Here is a 19109-nt window from a genome sequence, read left to right as displayed (position 1 = left end):
GGCTGATGCAATGAGAAAAGGGTGTTAGGAAGAGTATTGTATAACTTGGAGAACCAAGGGGAACATGGAATAATTTGCCAGCCCCAGGAAGAGTAACTGTGACAATTTTAACATCTTGGGGTGGCCAACCAGGAGTGTCTCTTAAATCTTGTGCTTTGAAATGACTCAGTTCTGTTTTCATTCAGTGCTCTACTCAGGGTTCGTGTTCCTTGAAAGGGAGTCAGATTTGCTCTCAGCTTAAGTCAGGTGCCCATTTCTTGCTTGGGGTGATTGACAGGCCACCAAAGGCACATGGAATGGGAAAGAAGTATTTCCAAAGGAAAAGTGGGTGCTATTAACAAAGAAAGGGAAACAGACAACACCAACAGATACAGATGCTCACTTCCATCAAGGTTCACCTCAAAGAGGAGAATTTAAATGATAGCATTAACTTGGATAATAAGTGATTTGGATTTAATCTGAGTTCAATCACCAAGTTATTTCTCTACTTAGAAAATCCTAGCAGCTAAATTCATTAATAAATATTTTATGTTTAATTGTGAAAACTTGATTTTTTTTCTCATCACATTTTAAAACATTTATTTAGCTGTTTTCAAGCATACACAAAATTATAATGTGAACCCATATACAACTTCAACAATTATTAAAACATTTTGCCAGTAGTGTTTTTGTTAATTGCATTTTGAAGCGTTATCATAAGATGTTTTTACTGCTGGCTATATAAAAACTCACAAGTTCTTTTTGCTGTTGTTTTTTGTTTTTTTGCGGTACGCGGGCCTCTCACTGTTGTGGCCTCTCCCGTTGCGGAGCACAGGCTCCGGACGCACAGACTCAGCGGCCATGGCTCACGGGCCCAGCCGCTCCGCGGCATGTGGGATCTTCCCGGACCGGGGCATGAACCCGTGTCCCCTGCATCGGCAGGCAGACTCTCAACCACTGCGCCACCAGGGAAGCCCAAAAACTCACAAGTTTTAACATGAAGTCTGAGAACTTGCTTTACGAACATAAATTCAAGCACCAAATTATCATTGATCTTATACCAAAAAGCATGTTGCCAGCTAGAACAAAAGATGCTTTGTTGAACAGTAATGCTTTGTTTATCTAGAAGTAGAATTTTATTTCTATCAGTAAGGCTTTTTACTGGTTTAAGCCTGATTAATCAATTCTTTAACAACTCTCTGTTCAGGTTACCTCTTCTAAGTTTGTCTTCTGGATCTTGAGCCTTTAGGGTGTGATCAGAAGTTTTATTTGACAGTAAGGTTTCTGAACACCAGGACTCACCTGCATTGTGTGAGAGCTGAATGTACTCTAATCTTGTTTGCAGTTGAAAGATGCATGAGTGTAATGCAGTCCGGGACACAGATGATCAAACTGAAGCGTGGGACCAAGGGGCTCGTCCGGCTCTTTTACCTGGATGAGCACCGGACCCGCCTCCGATGGAGACCGTCTAGGAAGAGTGAGAAGGCAAAAAGTAAGACTAACTTTTGAATTCTCTGTTTGGCTTGACAGAGTAACACATGGGTTCTATTGGGTGGGCTCTGAAGCTTCAGATCCGTAGACTTTTCATATTTTTGCAAGTTTAAGGGTCAGTTGTTAGAGAATGTGAAGAGACAGAATAAGTGATGACCATTTTTACTTTTGTTAATTCTTTGGAGGAAGTTAAATCCATAAAAAGTTTTCTTATCCATGAGTGCTGTAAATGGTAATATTTCCCCTGTATTGGAGATGTATTTTTTTAGTTGGGATATGAGGTTTTATAACTTGAGGTCTTTTATTTTCCTATAAAAAGTAAAGGACATCATAAATCCAGTGGGATTTAAAGTGTTTTGACATATTCTGAGCACAGTTAACTGATGAATGAATGAACGAAATTGTTTCAGTGATATCAAGTAAAATAGTGTTGATCCGTCTCCTCTGTAAAGCCTCTCTCCCACACCTTCTACACTCAGCACCAAGTTCTTGCTGAGTCCCCTGCAGTGTCTCTCTCATCTGCTTCCTCCCTCCTGTTTTCACAGGGGTCTTCTTCGTCCAGGGTCTCTTCACCTTTCCGGTTGCCTACTGCAAAGTCTCCTAACCAAGCTCCATTTTGCTAGTTTCTTCTGCCTCTATCAGAGAAGATGCTTTCCTCTTCAACTCATAGACCGCCTTGACTAATTAGGCTTACGTGATGCACAAATTTACTCTCTCACATAACAAGAAACGCAGATTGGCCGGCCTCAGGAACGGGACGTTGAGTCTCTAGCTCTGTTTTCCCTGAGTGCCCTTGGCTCTGTCCCTTGCGTGTTGACATCGTAATCGAGGCAGCAGCAGCCTGGCTTCACAGCTGATAGGATGTGAAGATGCAGAAAAGGACCTTCTCTTCAGTGCTTCCTTTTCAAGAGGGAAGAACCCCTTTCCACACCCTTCTCTCAAAGCAGGGTGTCCATGTCTCCTTGGTTAGAACTGGGTTATGTTCCCACACCTAAAGCAATCATAGGACATAGGAGTGGGACCACCCCACTGGCTTGGACCACCCCACTGGCTTGGACCCACTAGAACTTGCACAGGGGCTGGGCATAGGCTCATTTCCCTGTGAGTCATGTGGAGAATGAGTTAGAAAGACGAATTGGGGCCGTGCCATTAAGGCAGAGCAGAGGCGTGGACGGTGTATATGGGCCATCAGTAAGATTGCAACCCTTCTGATTCATGCCCCCAAACAAGCAAGCAAACAAACAAAAAACACTGTCTTAGTGTAAAGTAATCCGCCCTGCAAGTGCTTCTCTGACACACACTTGCAGCATTGCTCCACTACCTAAATAATGCTAATCTCAGGTCTGTTACTCCAGCTCCTCATAATCTAGCCTCCAGCTCGATTTATCTCTTTCCAGCTTTATCTCTCATTACTCTCCCTCTTGAGCTTTTTTTTGCGGTACACGGGACTCTCACTGTTGTGGCCTCTCCCGTTGAGGAGCACAGGCTCCGGACGCGCAGGCTCAGCGGCCATGGCTCACGGGCCCAGCCGCTCCGCGGCATGTGGGATCTTCCCGGACCGGGGCACGAACCTGTGTCCCCTGCATCGGCAGGCGGACTCTCAACCACTGCACCACCAGGGAAGCCCTCCCTCTTGAGCTTTTCAGTCCAGTGTAAATGGCCTGTTCAACATCTGTGGAGTGGGCCTCATGTTTCTGTATCTTTATGTCTCTTTCCCTGGGCTGCCACTGTGTTTTCCCCTCTGCCTCTCTAAGCCCGGCTCTACCTTTACCATCATAGCTTTCTCTCTATAAATCCCAATCACTTTTAGCTATGCTATTTGGTTACCACCAAATTTTTTCCCCTTCAATTTTTAATTGCTGTTTTATGCATATTGTAAAACGTCAAAGTTGGCTCTAGGTCTTTGCATAAATGTATAAACTATACATTTGACATATTCATAGCCCCCTTTTCTACCAACCTTCTTGTCCTGCTGGGCATATCTGTCTTCTTGTCATAAATTTCAATACATCCTGATGCAACACCTAGGAGGGTGTTGTCTGTCCAGGAGAGTAAAGTAGTACATGGAGAAGTTTACTAGCAGGAAATGACAGAGCTTGTATTTCACATTCAGGCTTAATATCACGATTCACAGGCAATGAATTTTATTTTTAAATTTTAAGATGACTTTGCTTTGTCTACATATCTTCACCTGCCACATAACTGTGTATCTCTTTCCTCACAGTACTTATTGACTCCATTTACAAAGTCACCGAGGGTCGGCAGTCTGAAATATTCCACAGACAGGCTGAGGGGAACTTTGATCCCAGCTGCTGCTTCACCATCTACCATGGCAACCACATGGAGTCCCTGGACCTCATCACCTCCAACCCTGAGGAGGCCCGAACCTGGATCACAGGCCTCAAGTACCTGATGGCCGGCATCAGTGATGAAGATTCCCTTGCCAAAAGGCAGAGGACCCACGACCAATATCCTCCCTAGAACTTTAATTCTAAACTGTGTGTGAGTGTGTGTGTGTTTGGATTAGACTATAGTTTTCTCCCATACTTTTGAGGCTTAAATCCACTTTCCTTGCTGTTTTTTAAATTAAATTTAATTTAATTTAACTTTTGTTTATTTATTTTTGGTTGCATTGTGTCTTTGTTGCTGCATGCGGGCTTCCTCTAGTTGCAGCGAGTGGGGGCTACTCTTCGTTGTGGTGTGCGGGCTTCTCATTGCGGTGGCTTCTCTTGTTGCGGAGCACGGACTCCAGGTGCACGGGCTTCACTAGTTGTGGCGCGCGGGCTCTAGAGCACAGGCTCAGTAGTTGTGGCGCACGGGCTCAGTTGCTCCACGGCATGTGGGATCTTCCCAGACCAGGGCTCAAACCCATGTCCCCTGCATTGGCAGGCAGATTCTTAACCACCGTGCCACCAGGGAAGCCCCCTATTGCTGTTTTTATCTTTACCCTTAGTACCTTTCTGTCTCCTCCTCACTCCCACCCCAAGTAAATGAATGAATAGAACATGTAGAAGCTTAAGCTTGCATGAACTGAGGTGCAGACTTCTTCTGAGGAGACTGGATTTACGTTCACAACCTGTGACATGTATGGCCGTTCTGACCTCAGTTTCCTTATCTGTAAAGTGAGAGTGTTAGGCTCGTTGACCGCTTTGGTTCCCTTCCTCACATTTTGAATGGTCTTAAGAATACATGTTCCCCCTCTCCATGTAGGAAATAGTACCACTTCCTTCCTTGGGTGTCATTGGAATGTACACCCTAATTTTTTCCCAGAGTGGTGGTAAATTTGTGCTGCTCTAGCTATAATCCCTCACCAAGGACATTGTTGGAGCAGACTGGAAATATTCAGTCCCTGAAAGGATGTTGACAGTGTAAAGGTCTAAGCTGATGAGCCATGATGTTTTTTCATCAGTGTTCACAGCATGCAGATAAATGCAACTGGGATTCATAAATGAACAAAACATAAACATAGGAATTAACTTTCTGTGCTTTTTCCTGCTAGTTTGGTTCCTAACTCCTTTACATTTGATAAAAAACAAATACTGAATCATTGAGAATGCTTTCTGGTGCAAGCCACAGAACCATCTAACAGTGCCTCAAACAATAAAGAATATTCATTTTCTCATGAACAAGAGATCTGAGATAGAGCGGTTCCAGGGTTAGTTAATTCAGTGGCTCAGTAATGTCATTAGAGACCTAGGTTCTGCCATTCTCAGCATGTTGGCTTGGTCCTTTAGCTGGCTACCCTTTGGTCAAAGAGAAGTGCAGCAGCTCTAAACACAGAGAAGTCCTGCCTAGAGGGAACAAAGTTTCTTCTCATAACCCCCCGCCCTGCCCTTTTTTTTTAAGAGCAAAGAAAAACTTCCCAGGAGCTCCACAAAAGACTACCTCTTATCAATGGCCAGAAATGCTGTTACAGGCCCATTCCTAAACCAATCTCTGACAAGAGAAATTAACATAATTGGACTTTGATCTCAGGACCCTTTTTGCATTTTTAAAAACTGAAGACTCAGGGCTTCCCTGGTGGCGCAGTGGTTGAGAGTCCGCCTGCCGATGCAGGGGACACAGGTTCGTGTCCCGGTCCGGGAAGATCCCACATGCCGTGGAGCGGCTGGGCCTGTGAGCCATGGCCGCTGAGCCTGCGCATCCGGAGCCTGTGCTCTGCAACGGGAGAGGCCACAACAGTGAGAGGGCCGCGTACCGCAAAAAAAAAAAAAAAACAAACAAACAAAAAACTGAAAACTCCAAAGAATTTTTATGTGGGTTCAATCTATTGATATTTGTCCTATAAGACATTAAATCTGAGAATTTCAAAAATATCTCACTAAAAATTATAATAAACTATTACATGTTAATCTATTTTTATGAAAAATAACTTTTTCAAAGTAAAAGAAATTATTGAGAAGTGTGGTATTGCTCTAGTCTTCTGCCAGTCTTTAAGGTTTTCTACATGTAAGATCATATCATCTGCAAACAGATAATTATACTTCTTCCTTTCAGATTTGGATGCCTTTTATTTCTTTTTCTTGCCTAGTTGCTCTGGCTAGAACTTCTAGTACTATGCTGAGAAGAAGTGGTGAAGGCAGGCATCCTTGTCTTGTTACTGATCTTAGAGGAAAAGCTTTCAGTCTCTAACTATTGAATATAATATTTGCTGTGGTTTTTTCATATATTGCTTTTATTATATTGAAGTAGTTTTCTTCTATTTCTATTTTATTGAGTGTTTTTATCGTGAAGGGGTGTTGAATTTTGTCAGATGCATTTTCTGCATCAATGGAGATGATTGTGGTTTTTCTCTTCATTATGTTGATGCAGCATATTACTTTGATCAATTCTTATATGTTGAACTATCCTTGTATTCCAGGACTAAATCCCACCTGGTCATGGTGTATAATCCTTTTAATATGCTGCTGAATTGTATTGCTGGTACAGCTGACCCTTGAACAATGCAGGAGTTGGGGTGCAGACCTCCTGAGCAGTTGAAAATCTGAGTATAATTTTATAGTTGGCCCTCTGTATCTGAGGTTCTGCATCTGTGGATTCAACCAGCTGCAGATTGTATAGTACTGTAGTACTTATTTATTGAAAAAAATTTCCCATATAACTGGACCCACACAATTCAAACCCCTGGTGTTCAAGGATCAACTGTATATTGTTGAGGATTTTTGCATCAGTGTAAATAAGGGATAATGATCTGTAGTTATCTTGTAGTGTCTTTGTCTGCCTTTGGTGACCTCATAGAATGAGTTAGGAAGTGTTCCCTCCACTTTAATTTTTTTTGGAAAAATTTGAGGATTTTGGTATTTGTTCTTTAAACATTTGATAGAATTCACCAGTGAAACCATCAAGTCCAGGGATTTTCTTTGTTGAGAGATTTTTGATTACTGATTCAATCTTATTAGTTATAGATCTATTCAAATTTTCTATTTGTGATATAGTCTTGGTAGGTTTTATATTTCTAGGAATTTGTCCATTTCATCTAGGTTATTCAATTTTTTGGTGTATAATTTTTTATAGTAGTGTCTTATAGTCCTTTATGTTTCTGTAGAATCAGTAGTAATGTCCCCACTTTCACTTCTGACTTTAGTAATTTGAGTCTTTTTTTCTCTTTATCCATCTAACAAAAGGTTTGTCAATTTTATTGATCTTTTTGATAAAACTACTTTTGGTTTCATTGATTTTTCTCAGTTGTTTTTCTACTTCATATCTGTTCTCATCTTTCTTATTTCCTTCTTTCTGCTATCTTTTTAAATCTGTTGAGACTTAATTCCTGCCCTCAAATGTGATCTATTCTGAAAATGTCCCATGTGTGCTTGGGAAGACTGTATATGCTGTTATTGTTGGGTAGAGTGTCTGTATATGTCTGTTAGATCTAGTTGGTTTATTGTGTTGTTTAAATTCTTTATTTCCTTAGTTCTGTCTAGTTCTATCCACTATTGTGAGTGAGGTACTGAAGTCTCCAAGTATTGTTGTAGAATTATTTCTCTCTTCAATTTTCACTATTTTTGCCTTATATATTTTGATGATCTGTCATTAGATGCATAAATGTCTATAACTGTTATATCTTCTTGCTGTATTGAGACTTCTATTAATACATAATATCCTTCTTTGTCTCTTACAGCCTTTTTTTGATTTAAAGTCTATTTTTTGATGTTAGTATAGCCACCCCAGCTCTCTTTTCTTTATGATTTGCATGGAATATCTTTTTCCATCCTTTCATTTTCAACCTGTTTGTGTTTTTGGATCTCAAGTGAGCCTCTTGTAGACAGCATGTAGTAGGGTTATAAGTTTTTATCTATTCTGTCAATCTGTCTTTTGACTGGGGAGTTTAATTCATTTACATTAAAATAATTATTGATATGGATTAATATCCATTTTTGTGCTATTTGTTTTCTTTATGCCTTGTAGTTTTTTGGGTCTCTTATTTCTTGCATTACTCTCTTCTTTTTTTTTGTATCAAAATATTTAAATCCCATTTATATAAATTCTATAGCTGTTTTCTTTGTGGTTACCTTGGGGATTACAATTAATGTCCTAAAGTTACAATACTCTAGTTTGAATTTTTACCAGCTTAGGTGAATAGTTTTTTGAACATGATTTGTTTGTCCATGTTTACTGGCAGTAGAAAGTTTTCATATGTGAATTAATCAGATTGACAGTTGAGGAATTTCATATTCTGAAAATATGCTGTCTGGAAAGTGAGTATACCCCAGAACCACACAGAGGAACAATTTTATAAGAAATATTGAAGAGTTGATGTTTATGTCAGTGAGGAAAGAAAAGGAAACAGGAAATTAATGAATAATGAAGAGGAAGCTGATGTCAAAAATAGGGAATGTTATATTGAGTCAGAGAACCATCCTCATACAGATTTGTCAGAATTGGATAGGGGTTTAGATAATGTCTTAATATCAGAATGACATCCTTAATTGGATGTAAATTTAATAACATTAATTGAGGAGAACAGAGCTGATATGTTCATTATCATTACATTTCAGTTAGGCCTGAAAATTTCAACTGTGAATGAATAATGAGAATAATGAATCTTAAATAGTTGTATGAAAAAAATCCATCCAGGGGCTTCCCTGGTGGCGCAGTGGTTGAGAGTCTGCCAGCCAATGCAGGGGACACGGGTTCGTGCCCCTGTCCGGGAGGATCCCACATGCCGCGGAGTGGCTGGGCCCGTGAGCCATGGCCGCTGGGCCTGCGCGTCCGGAGCCTGTGCTCCGCAACGGGAGAGGCCACAACAGTGAGATGCCCGCGTACCACAAAAAAAAAAAAAAAATCCATCCAGTGTAAAATGAAATTCAAGTTATTTCTGCAGTGTGGCCATGTTGAATGGAGGTAGATGAAGTACTCATGTCTATCAGAAGCTATACAGTATTGTGGTTTAGGAGCGTGACAGTGCTGCCCTGTCTGGGTCCAGCCCCAGCTCTGCCGTGTACTATGTAACTTTGGGGGACTTACTTAAACCCTTTTACTTCAGAGTCTTTATCTGTAACATGGTGATGATGATAATGATGGTGCCCGCCCTATGTCATTGTGTGACCATCAAATGAGTTGATTATACACAAAGTGCTTTGAACACTGTCCAGCTCATATTAAGCATTTTATAAATAGTAGCTGCTGTTGTTATTGCTAAAGAGAGATAAGGATTGGCAAATCTTTTGCTTTTCCTGTTCAGATAGATTGATGTCTGAAAACTCGATGGTCCCAGCATGCAAAGATGATGCTGCTGGCATATTCCTCCATCAGCTCATTCTCCTCCTTGGTGCCCCCACCTTACCTCTTGATGCCACTTAGGAAATTATTACCTGTAGAAGACTTTATGGGTATTGTAAATTGAAGCCGTACACCTTCCCTATAAATCAGGGGTCCTGCAAACTGCAGCCTATAGGTAAATCTGACCCACCACCTTTTTATATGGGGTCCTAAGCTAACAGTGGGTTTTCAATGGTTGAAAAAATCAAAAGAAGTATAAAGTTTGTGGCACATGAAATTTTATGCCAATTAACTTATGTATTATCTATGGTAGCTTCTGTATAACAACGGCATAGTAGAGTAGTTGCAATTGAGACCAAATGGCCTGCAAAACTTAAAATATTTATTATCAGGCCCTCTTCAGAAAAAGTTTGCCCACCCCTGCACTAAATAATACCGTTCAATGCTTTATATTCTCCTAAAGTTTTTTGATTAAACAATACTAGGCCGTAATTTTCATTCAGTTTTTACTCTCCTAGTTTTTCTTTGCAGAATTACTATTTCTTTTCTTAAATTTATCATGTATTGGCTATGAATCATTAATTCAGGGTTTTCTTGGGCACTCATGTCTTAATTATGAACAACAACTTTGAGGTATCAGAATACTTTTACCTGCAATTTTATCTTATACCATGTGTACTGTTACTGAGAGAGAATGGTATTTCCTTTCATAGAATCTTACAGTTGGAAGGGCCTTCAGGGTCATCTAGTTGTGCTCACAGACATTATACATGAAGAAATGGAAGCCCCAAGAGGTGATGTAAGTGACCCACTGTCACAGGGCCAAGTTAGCATGGAATCAGGAGTAGTGTATATTTCTTTGTCTGAGTCAGCCTCTGTTTCTGTCTTACCAATCCCAGATCCCCTAAACCAGTTGTCAAGGCCAGCTTGTGTGTTGAGACTGAAGGCCTTGCAGACACAGGCTCACCCAAAAGGGTTTTTTTTCTGCAGAATATTCATGCTTAGTGTCTGCTTGTACCTGCTTCTTCTCTGGAGAAGTCTTTGAGATGCTTTGATAAAGAAGTATAGAATAAAAGGATGAAAATGCTGCCATCCTTGGACTCATTTATTCATTTCTTTGAACTCTGGCCAAATATTTTGTGGGGCACAGAGCAGTGTTCACAGTCAAAAGAAATAGAGCTCATGCAATGGGTGCTGTATTCCCAGAAAACAGAAAAAAATGAGATTCAGGTATTTACTAGTAACTGGCCCAAATGTTTCACTCTTTTGATTCTTCAGTTATTTTTCCCCTGGTCCTGGGTCACCCTTTAATTTCCAGGTATCATATATAATGAGGTCCTGCCTGAACTCTATGAGGAACAATTGAATTTGAAAGAACTGGGCTGGTTATATTCAAATGTTATAAAGGGAACAAAATGTGAAACAGATATTTACGATTGAAAAATCACTTCTATTTAACTTTAGGAGAAATAAGACTAATTTTCTAGTTTTTACTTTCTAAGGTATAATCTCCTATAATCATAGTTTGAATCACCTAAGAAGTATAAGTGTTCTGAGTTACTACTGGGAAGTTAGTTAATATTTTGTCTTAAATGAAAAATTTTCAGTTTGATGTCACCTGTTTGATAAGCAAATGTTATTCTTTGACACTTTCCTTTGACCTACTCCCATTCTCCCATTTCTTAGATTTAAACCTCAGTGTTTCCCTTACTTTGATTCTGTTTTTCTTCCATCATCTTCATTCTTTTCCTCTTCATTACCCTTTGAATTTTGAAGCTCAATTTGGTTTTCTAAATATACATACCATTCCTACCTTCTGTTGTCTACCCCCTAACAACTGTGAATCATACATTTAAAAAAAGCCCTCTGCTAAAACTTAACTGGGAATTTTAAACTCATCCATTTGTTACCAGTTATTCTGCTTCCTCACTATGTAAAATGACCCAAGACTCATCCTCCTGGGGGCCTTTTAAAATCTCAGTTCACATGATGTAAATCCTTTGTATCTAAACTCATATCCTCAGGCACCTAGTATCATACCTGAGCTTTGAAGCAACCTCTATCATATCAGGCTTGCAGTTCCTATTAATGCGCTTGATTTAGAAGTTGAGGATATTAGGTAAGAATTGTCAAAGCTAGTCATAGGAAGAGGAGCAGTGTAGAGACAGGCCTTCTGTGCAGGAGAAAACAGTGCTAGACCAAGTTGAAGGGAAACCTGGGGTTGGGACCTGGTTCTCTTACTAATTCTTACCAAATTTCTCCCTCTCTTCTAGTTTTATATCCTCATCTGAACAATGAGGAGATTGAATGAGATGGTCTAAGCTTCTAAATGTAAGAGTGGGACTGAGAAAAGGGAATTGAAAAGATCATGTTGTGTAGGGGTATTGTGAAGGTAAAAAAAAAAAAATACTAGATGAAAGGTCGTAGATGGAGAAGATAAGGCCTAAATTTGGTATACATGGTGCCTCATCACATCGTAGAGATGCTTTAACAGTTTGGATAAAATGTTAAAGAAGCTCGCAGAATAATATGGTTTGACTCTCATTTCCCAGTGAAGGGAGTCACCTATATGTGCTCTCCTTACCCCAGTTCCTTTTGTTGTTGTCACTGTTAGTAGCTCACTAAGAGCCTGTGGATTGCAGGTCCTCCTCAAAAGAATTTCTTCTCAAGTTTGGTGTTAATGATAAATGTCCTTGTGAGTATTCTGTGAAAGCAGTTTTTATTTTGATGAAAATGCAAGTGTTTTTCTTGACCTTTCTGCAAGTGGGTGAAGCAGACCTTTGAGGAAGCTGATAAGAATGGTGATGGCTTATTGAACATTGAAGAGATACACCAATTGATGCACAAACTAAATGTCAATCTGCCCCGAAGAAAAGTCAGACAAATGTTTCAGGTATATTTTCACAATTGGATTGGCCTTATGTAAAATACACGTTGGAGGTTATCGATATCGGTATTTCAAAAGGCTATTTTGTCTTGTTGGAAGCTAATATTACTACTCTGTATTGTTTTGCTTTTCTTTGAAGACAGAGGCATTTTAGTTCATCAAGGAAAACTTCCTAAACTTAACATGCATCCACAGTTTCACTTCCTAAAGTGCTTTGTTGTTGTTGTTGCCATTTTTAGAGAGTAATTCTAAGCATTTTACCTGATACTTAAATAATGGGGTAAATGGGATCAAGTCACTTGAAGAGGATGATAACATCTCATCCACCAACCTCATGGTCTGTTGTGAGGATCAGAAAAAAGACTGAGTAACGTGACAAAATAGCACGTGTGGAAATCCTCAAGAGCCCTCTATTTTGTTACAGAGGAGTTTAAGATTTAGAATCCATAAGGCTTAGAAGTGCTGTATCACTTCTACCATTTAGGGAGCCCTCCAGAAGTTCACTTCACTGCTTGTTGGTGTTAGATGAGATGCTCTTTCCCTGTTGGTAAGTTCTGGAGGAAAATCCATGAGCCCAAACTTATTCTGTGGCCCCCAGCTGGGATTGTACTCAGTCTTCCACCTAAGGTGCAGAAGTGAGTTCTGTTAAGTTAAAGTTGGTGCAAGGACATGTTAGATTATTAGTAATTAGTAGACTACTGATTTAGGAAATGCTCTTATTTGGAGATAAGTCATATGTATATCCATGTTTTGCAGTGATTTTCTAAGTGACTAAGTAGGTGATATTTTTAATGTGTAAAATTAAGTATAAGGGTTATATTTTATGATGTTTAATGTTTTGCACTTCCTTTGTTTTCTAACCTCGTGTTATCAGAGATGGTAAGGGCAGAAACAGCATGAGGGATGAGTTGCAACAATGAATGGAAGATGGAGGATGGCTTTGATCTGTGACCTCTTACGGTCACAGGTCCTGTGGTCTTGTCCTTGGAAGCTAGAGATGGTTTGCACTGGGGGAACTTGGTCCCATTGCACTAAAGAGAAATGAAAGAAGAGGAAGGAATGAGATAGTCTATAAAAGGAACCAGAGATGGAATGAGGGACTTTGGAGGGGAAATGAGTTGTCACAGAGTGAATTGTCTTTAAACTATATGGAAAGGTTTGCCACATTCTTGGCACTCCCTGTGACACCTTACTTTTGTTCTGGTTCAAGCCCCACCTCCCCATGCTTTCCTTTCCATAGGAGATATTCAGAGTACTGGAGAGATAGCTCTGATTAAATCAGAGAGGTCACACTTAAATAGGAGGGCAAAGTCTATACCTACAAAAATAATGCTTTGGGGGGTACTTTTTGGAAATAAGATAGAGAAGTAACATAAGATATTGAACTATTTTTACTTCTATATTTTTTCCTCCTTCAGACACATTTTATCTCTAATACAATAAGTGTTTTAAAGGGTAAACCGGGAAAAATTTATGTCAAAAGTCTTGTAAGTTCAAAGTTAATGCTTTAGAGAAGTTTTAAGAAAACAGTAATGTCTCTTTTTATGACCTTGAATTTAAAGACTGAAAGACTTCTCAAGCCGGGAGTGACTAGAGAAGCAGCTGGGCTTCTATTGTATGTAGAATATTTCTATCATAGGTCTTGCATGTAGCAGAGTTCTGTGAGTGCTCAGGGTGGAGTGATGGAAACAAAGATCTTAGTATTATTTTAAGGAACTTTTTTTTTTTTTTTTTTTTTTACTGAATTGCTAGTAAAGACATTAAAGCCTTCCTGGAATTTTGTTTGCCTTTTTGTTGCAGTGCAAGATTCAACTGGTTTTTTTAAAAAATAATCTTTTAAGGTATGGATAGCTTCTTTTGAAGTCTTTGATGCTATTGCTTAAACCTTAGAGTTTTACTGCTCTTAATGGTTTAGGCATTTCCAAGGAAGTCTTGAAAAATGTATCATCTCTCTATCCAGGGTTAGATATTTTGAAACAAAGTTATGGCAGAAATATGAACATTAGACCTACTTTCTTTGGATGCAAAGACTCTACAACCAAGAGCCTCAAACACCAAAAATGTTGGTATTCTGTAGACCAATCTGTCTCTGCCTTTAAAATGACAGAAGGCAACAGCAACAGCATCACAAAGAAACAGTGTATGATTTAAATATTGGTCTAAGTGTTTGCTCATCATTGACCCAAAGTTAGCAAAGTTTAAAAAAGTATATTTTTATACACACTTTGACTTTCAAAACTGTATTTAAAACCACATACCAGCTGACTATATGTCACAACATCTATGAATTTCAAAATGCCATTCAGTCCCTGTCAGTTTTTGCTCAGCTACAACTGTGTTCACTTAAAATAAAGGAGATCATGTAAATGGATTGGTTACTCATTATATATCCCCAACAGTTTTATGGTTTTATGACAAATTCAGCCAATCCGAAGGCAGGTACGTGGCGAAAGATCCTTGCTCGATAATTACTAGGAACAAATAATTTCAACTAGCGATCAGTCCAGATGGATTTTTCAGGCTTTTATGGAGGAAAAGGTACCAATGATGCTGATGGCTGTAAGAGCAATAAGCTACCTATGCAGAATTAAGAGAGATTCTATTATAGGTAAAAATTACATTTGATTGAATCGCAGTTCAGAAGCTGATGAGAGACTAGAATTTTCATCATGTATTAAATGTATTTTCTCTCTTTTGTTCTTGATTAGTCTTGTCCAAAATTTCTTTTATTAGTTTTGTCAAAAGACCATCTTTGGTTTAATTGCTCACCTTTGATGTTATATCTGCTTGTTTTCTATTTCATTGCTTTCTGCTTTTGTTTATAATTTATTTCCTTCTATTTTCTTTAGCTTAACTTTTTTCTAGCTTTTGGAGTTGAATTATTAGCTTCTCTGATTTTAATCTACCTTGCTTATACATTGAAAACTTCAAGTTTCCCTCTTAACTACTGCATCACCCAAGTTGTAACACGTGGTGCATGCGTTTACTTCTGTACGTTTCATTTCCTATTTAGAAATGTGTCACTTTTCCAGACAGTTTTTTTTAAGCTTTGTTTGTTGCTTTATAAATTTACTGTGATCAGAGAAATTAGTTTTTATAAGGTTGATTCTTTATAATTTGAAACTTTTTTGTGGCCTAATATATAGTCAGTTTTAAATTGATCCATGTGTGCTTGAAAAGAACTTGTTTACCATTTGTGAAATGTGTATTCGCCTTTTTTATAGTAAATATTATTTCCAGCTACTGAATTTCCTATTTCAAACTCTCACACTGCCTTTTTATTTTCTCTGCCTCTTTCAGGAAGCTGATACAGATGAGAATCAGGGAACTTTGACATTTGAAGAGTTCTGTGTTTTTTACAAAATGATGTCATTGAGACGGGACCTTTATTTGTTGCTTTTGAGCTACAGTGACAAGAAAGATCACCTAACTGTGGAAGAACTGGCTCAGTTTTTGAAGGTGGAGCAAAAGGTATCATTAGACTGTTAAACTGAATGTTTACTTAAAAATACTTGTGAAACATAACATGAGTTTTTCTTGAGGTTGGGTGTAGGTATACTTTAAATTTAGTATAGAGGGGTAAATATCACAATTCCACAAAAATCTTATCTATGAGTTATTTAAAATGTATTTCCAGCATCTTTAAAGAGGGGGTGACAAACTGAACACTTATGCAATTTTTAACCATAAGTATGCATATTTTTCCACAGAGTAGTGACAGTTAACTCATGTGTTTCCTTTCAGATACCATGGTAATGTTTTCTTTATAGTAATAATATAGCTAGACATTTATTAACTATGACATAATTCTTAACTAGCAGTGTAGTAGTTCATTGGTAAATATCTTCCTTTATAACTTGCCCTTTGCATCTCTTCCATTTTGGCTGAGCTGTATACTTTATAATTAATCAGTAATAGTAAGTAAAGCACTTTTCTAAATTCTGTGAGTCATTCTAGCCAATCTTGGAAACTGAGTTGTGGGAATTGACAAAGACTTTCTCCTTAATGAAACAAACTCTAAGCAGGCTCTTTTGAGCCATTTTTTCGAAGGTTCCATCCTTTGGCCTTGTCCTCAAGAGTCCAGCTGTGGCAAGAATCCTAAGTCAGTTTGACCAGAATCTCCATCCTCGATATCTAATCGCCCTCAATATCTGATAAAATTCCTTGCCTACCACTATTCCCTGGGTGATATTTGATCACCCTGGCCTGCATTTCAGGAAGAATCCTGTCAGGTCGGGCTAGCCAGAATCCCCTCTTATGCCTCCACTGACCCCTACCTTGCTCCTGGGCTACAAATCTCCACTTGTATTCAAAAATAAGCCAGTTCTGTACTGAGCTCTCCTTTTCCGTTTTGCAATAGTTACTGATTAAAATCTATTTTTACTGTTTTAAGTAATGTCCAGAACTACCAAATTTGTAGTAGGCCAGGCAGAAGTGGGGGTAGCCTGAGCACCTCATTTGCGGCTGGCATCTGAAGTGGGGTTAGTCTGTGGGACTGAGCCCTGCAGGGTCTAATGCTGATTCCAGATGGTTAGTGTCATGACTGAATTGCATTGTTGGATACCCACCTAGTGTCGGAGAGTCAGAGAGTTGGTGGTATCAGAAAAAAGACACTAGACCTGGTAATATTTTACTTTATCCCATTACCACAATCACATACATTTTAGGAATTATAGATCCAGATTTTATACATGTTGTTGCTTTAAGGATTAAGCCAGATAGTGTTAGCAAAATGTTTTATCAAAATCAGTTATTTTAGTTTGATAATTTGGCAAAGGCAGATATTCTCCATTAATAAAGTTAGCTGTTAAGATAGGCAGAAAATGGGAATGGGGTAATAGAAGAATTATTTTCCCCAGAGAACTTGCCCTTTATAAATCTCTATTCCCTGTTTCCTGCAATTATAACTACTCCTGCATTGTCATCAGAAGAACTCTTCACAGTATAGTGGAAAGAACCTTAGACCAGGAAATCTGCATTTCATATCCTGCGAGCTTTATTGGTTGGAGAATCTTGGGCAGGCCGTTCAGTATTGTTTCTGAGCCTTGGTTTCCTGATCTGTACAAAGGGGAGCTGATACCTACCTTTCTTATCTCACAGTGTCAGGTTGAAAATTGATTGGGATGATGAATGTGAAAGCCCTTTGACAGAGATATTCAGAAGCACAGCAGTGTGAGAAATTAAAATGTTCAAAGAAAGGGACTTCAAATTCATTTGTGCTAGTGGAATTTACCCAATCCATTTAAATAGCAATAGTGGATGTCACTTGCTAAGGGGCATATGTTTCTTCCCTCCTTTTGTTATATTGACATTCAACCAGTAAATTTTAGTTGGGGAAAACAGAAGCCAGTGTTCTGTGACATCTGCTCCTGGCAGATGATTACGCATTTCCAGTTTAATTTTCTAAACTAGCTTGAAGCTACATGTCGGTATAACATGAAAGAAATTTTTTAAAATTATCATATATCAAGAGGCATAAACCATAAAGGAAAATATTAATGTCCTGAAACTTTATATGTGGTCCAATATATCAAACATCATAAAATGAATGTCAGGTACAAACTCGGAAAATATTTATAATACACAAAAGAGAGAAATAGTGAATTTCCTTAATATGGAAAGTGCTTTCATAGACTATTGAGGGAAAAGATGACTACCCAATAGAAAAATGTGCAAAACAATTGAAACATATTAAAAAAATTGCACAATGTCAATGATCTATTAAAAATGTTCATCCTTCACTAGTAATTTAAAAATGTGAAATAAAACCAAGACTTTTTTTGAATTTTAATTTTTATTTTAATATGCTTCTGCTTTATTTCCATTAAAATTTTTTTTTATTGGAGTATAGTTGATTTACAATGTTAAGTGACCATTTTTCACCCATCAAATTAGTAAAGGTTAAAAAAATATACTACCAAACATGGTGTCCATTTCTTATATTTCTGGTGAAGCTGTGGAATGGTACAATCTTTCTATGGGCAGTTTTATCATTAAATTTTATATAATATATAAAAATTTTACCAATCCATTTTACATCTAGTAGTTCATCCTAAGGAAATAATTGTGTATAGGAAAAAAAGGTATAAAGTTGTGCATTTCAGCATTCTTTAAAACAGAGAAAAAAAATTGGACATGATCTAAAAGTGCAGCAGGAGAGTCATTAGTCAAGAGTCTTGTGGGGTTTTGAGTTTCAAAATGGGATTTTCACAGTGGAACGAATCTGAAGCAATTTGATGATCCATATGGCAGTAATTCATTCGTTTGTGATGGCGTAAGATTGGTGTAGACACCAGAGTATTCAAATTTTACAGATTTACTCAGTTGTGAAATGAAATATCACTGCCGGCCACATATGCTGTCCGGGATTATGGGAGTTCAAATATTGGCCCGTGAGTCAGATTTTTATTCCACTGAAGCTCTTTGCAAATTGAATTTATGCCTTTGACAGGTCCAACTGCTGTTTGATTAGGACTTTCATCCTTAAAATATGATGTGCTAAGGTAAATTCTTACTGTCTTTTATATCTGTGAAGAAGTGCCAGTTAAGGAAGAAGACAGTTGGCTGTGGTTTCTCTTCCATTGCTTCCTTGCATCCACAGATCAAGATCACAGATGTCCACTAGTCTGTGGTTCCAGAGTATGAGGGTTGGTTGAGGCTCTTTGTTTCATTTTTTCCCCTGTTTGCCAAAAAGCAACCTTCATCTCCTCCAGAGTTCCTATCCATTTTTTGGCACTGGCGCTGAATGTGTTTTGAGCTCAATTCTTTTCAGAGTTTTGGTTCAGGAGTGAGAAATTGATTTCATTCCCCCCACTCTCCTTGACAACTTTTCTTAGCAAGCCTCTACCTTCTTTTTATCTTTTTGTTTCTCATGGATAGAAGAGCGAGGAAGAGAAGGCAGGAATATTGAAGGGCCCTTATTGTTTATGAACACTTCTAGCTGTTAACCAAGGGCAAAAGCTACTTCCATAGATAAGTCAAAAGCAGAATTCTATTTATGTAGTGTTTTTATCTGAAATATGCATGTGGATGG

At 38.4% G+C, this 19109-nt stretch overlaps 1 protein-coding gene across 1 annotated transcript in view; it reads left to right on the top strand.

Annotated features, from left to right (window-relative positions):
• The window catches only part of PLCH1 (phospholipase C eta 1), a 236210-nt gene that overhangs the window by 131612 nt on the left and 85489 nt on the right, over positions 1-19109 (top strand). The window contains exons 3-6 of the mRNA XM_060099970.1: positions 1325-1471; positions 3695-3937; positions 11952-12082; positions 15377-15547. Coding sequence (XP_059955953.1) covers positions 1325-1471; positions 3695-3937; positions 11952-12082; positions 15377-15547 — 692 coding nt within the window. The remainder of the gene's footprint in view (positions 1-1324; positions 1472-3694; positions 3938-11951; positions 12083-15376; positions 15548-19109) is intronic.

This window comes from Mesoplodon densirostris, chromosome 5 (genome assembly GCF_025265405.1).
Source record: "Mesoplodon densirostris isolate mMesDen1 chromosome 5, mMesDen1 primary haplotype, whole genome shotgun sequence".
In the NCBI taxonomy this organism is placed as follows: Eukaryota; Metazoa; Chordata; class Mammalia; order Artiodactyla; family Ziphiidae; genus Mesoplodon; species Mesoplodon densirostris.
The sequence above is the reverse complement of the archived record's forward strand: the minus strand, read 5'-3'. Positions and strand labels throughout refer to the sequence as shown.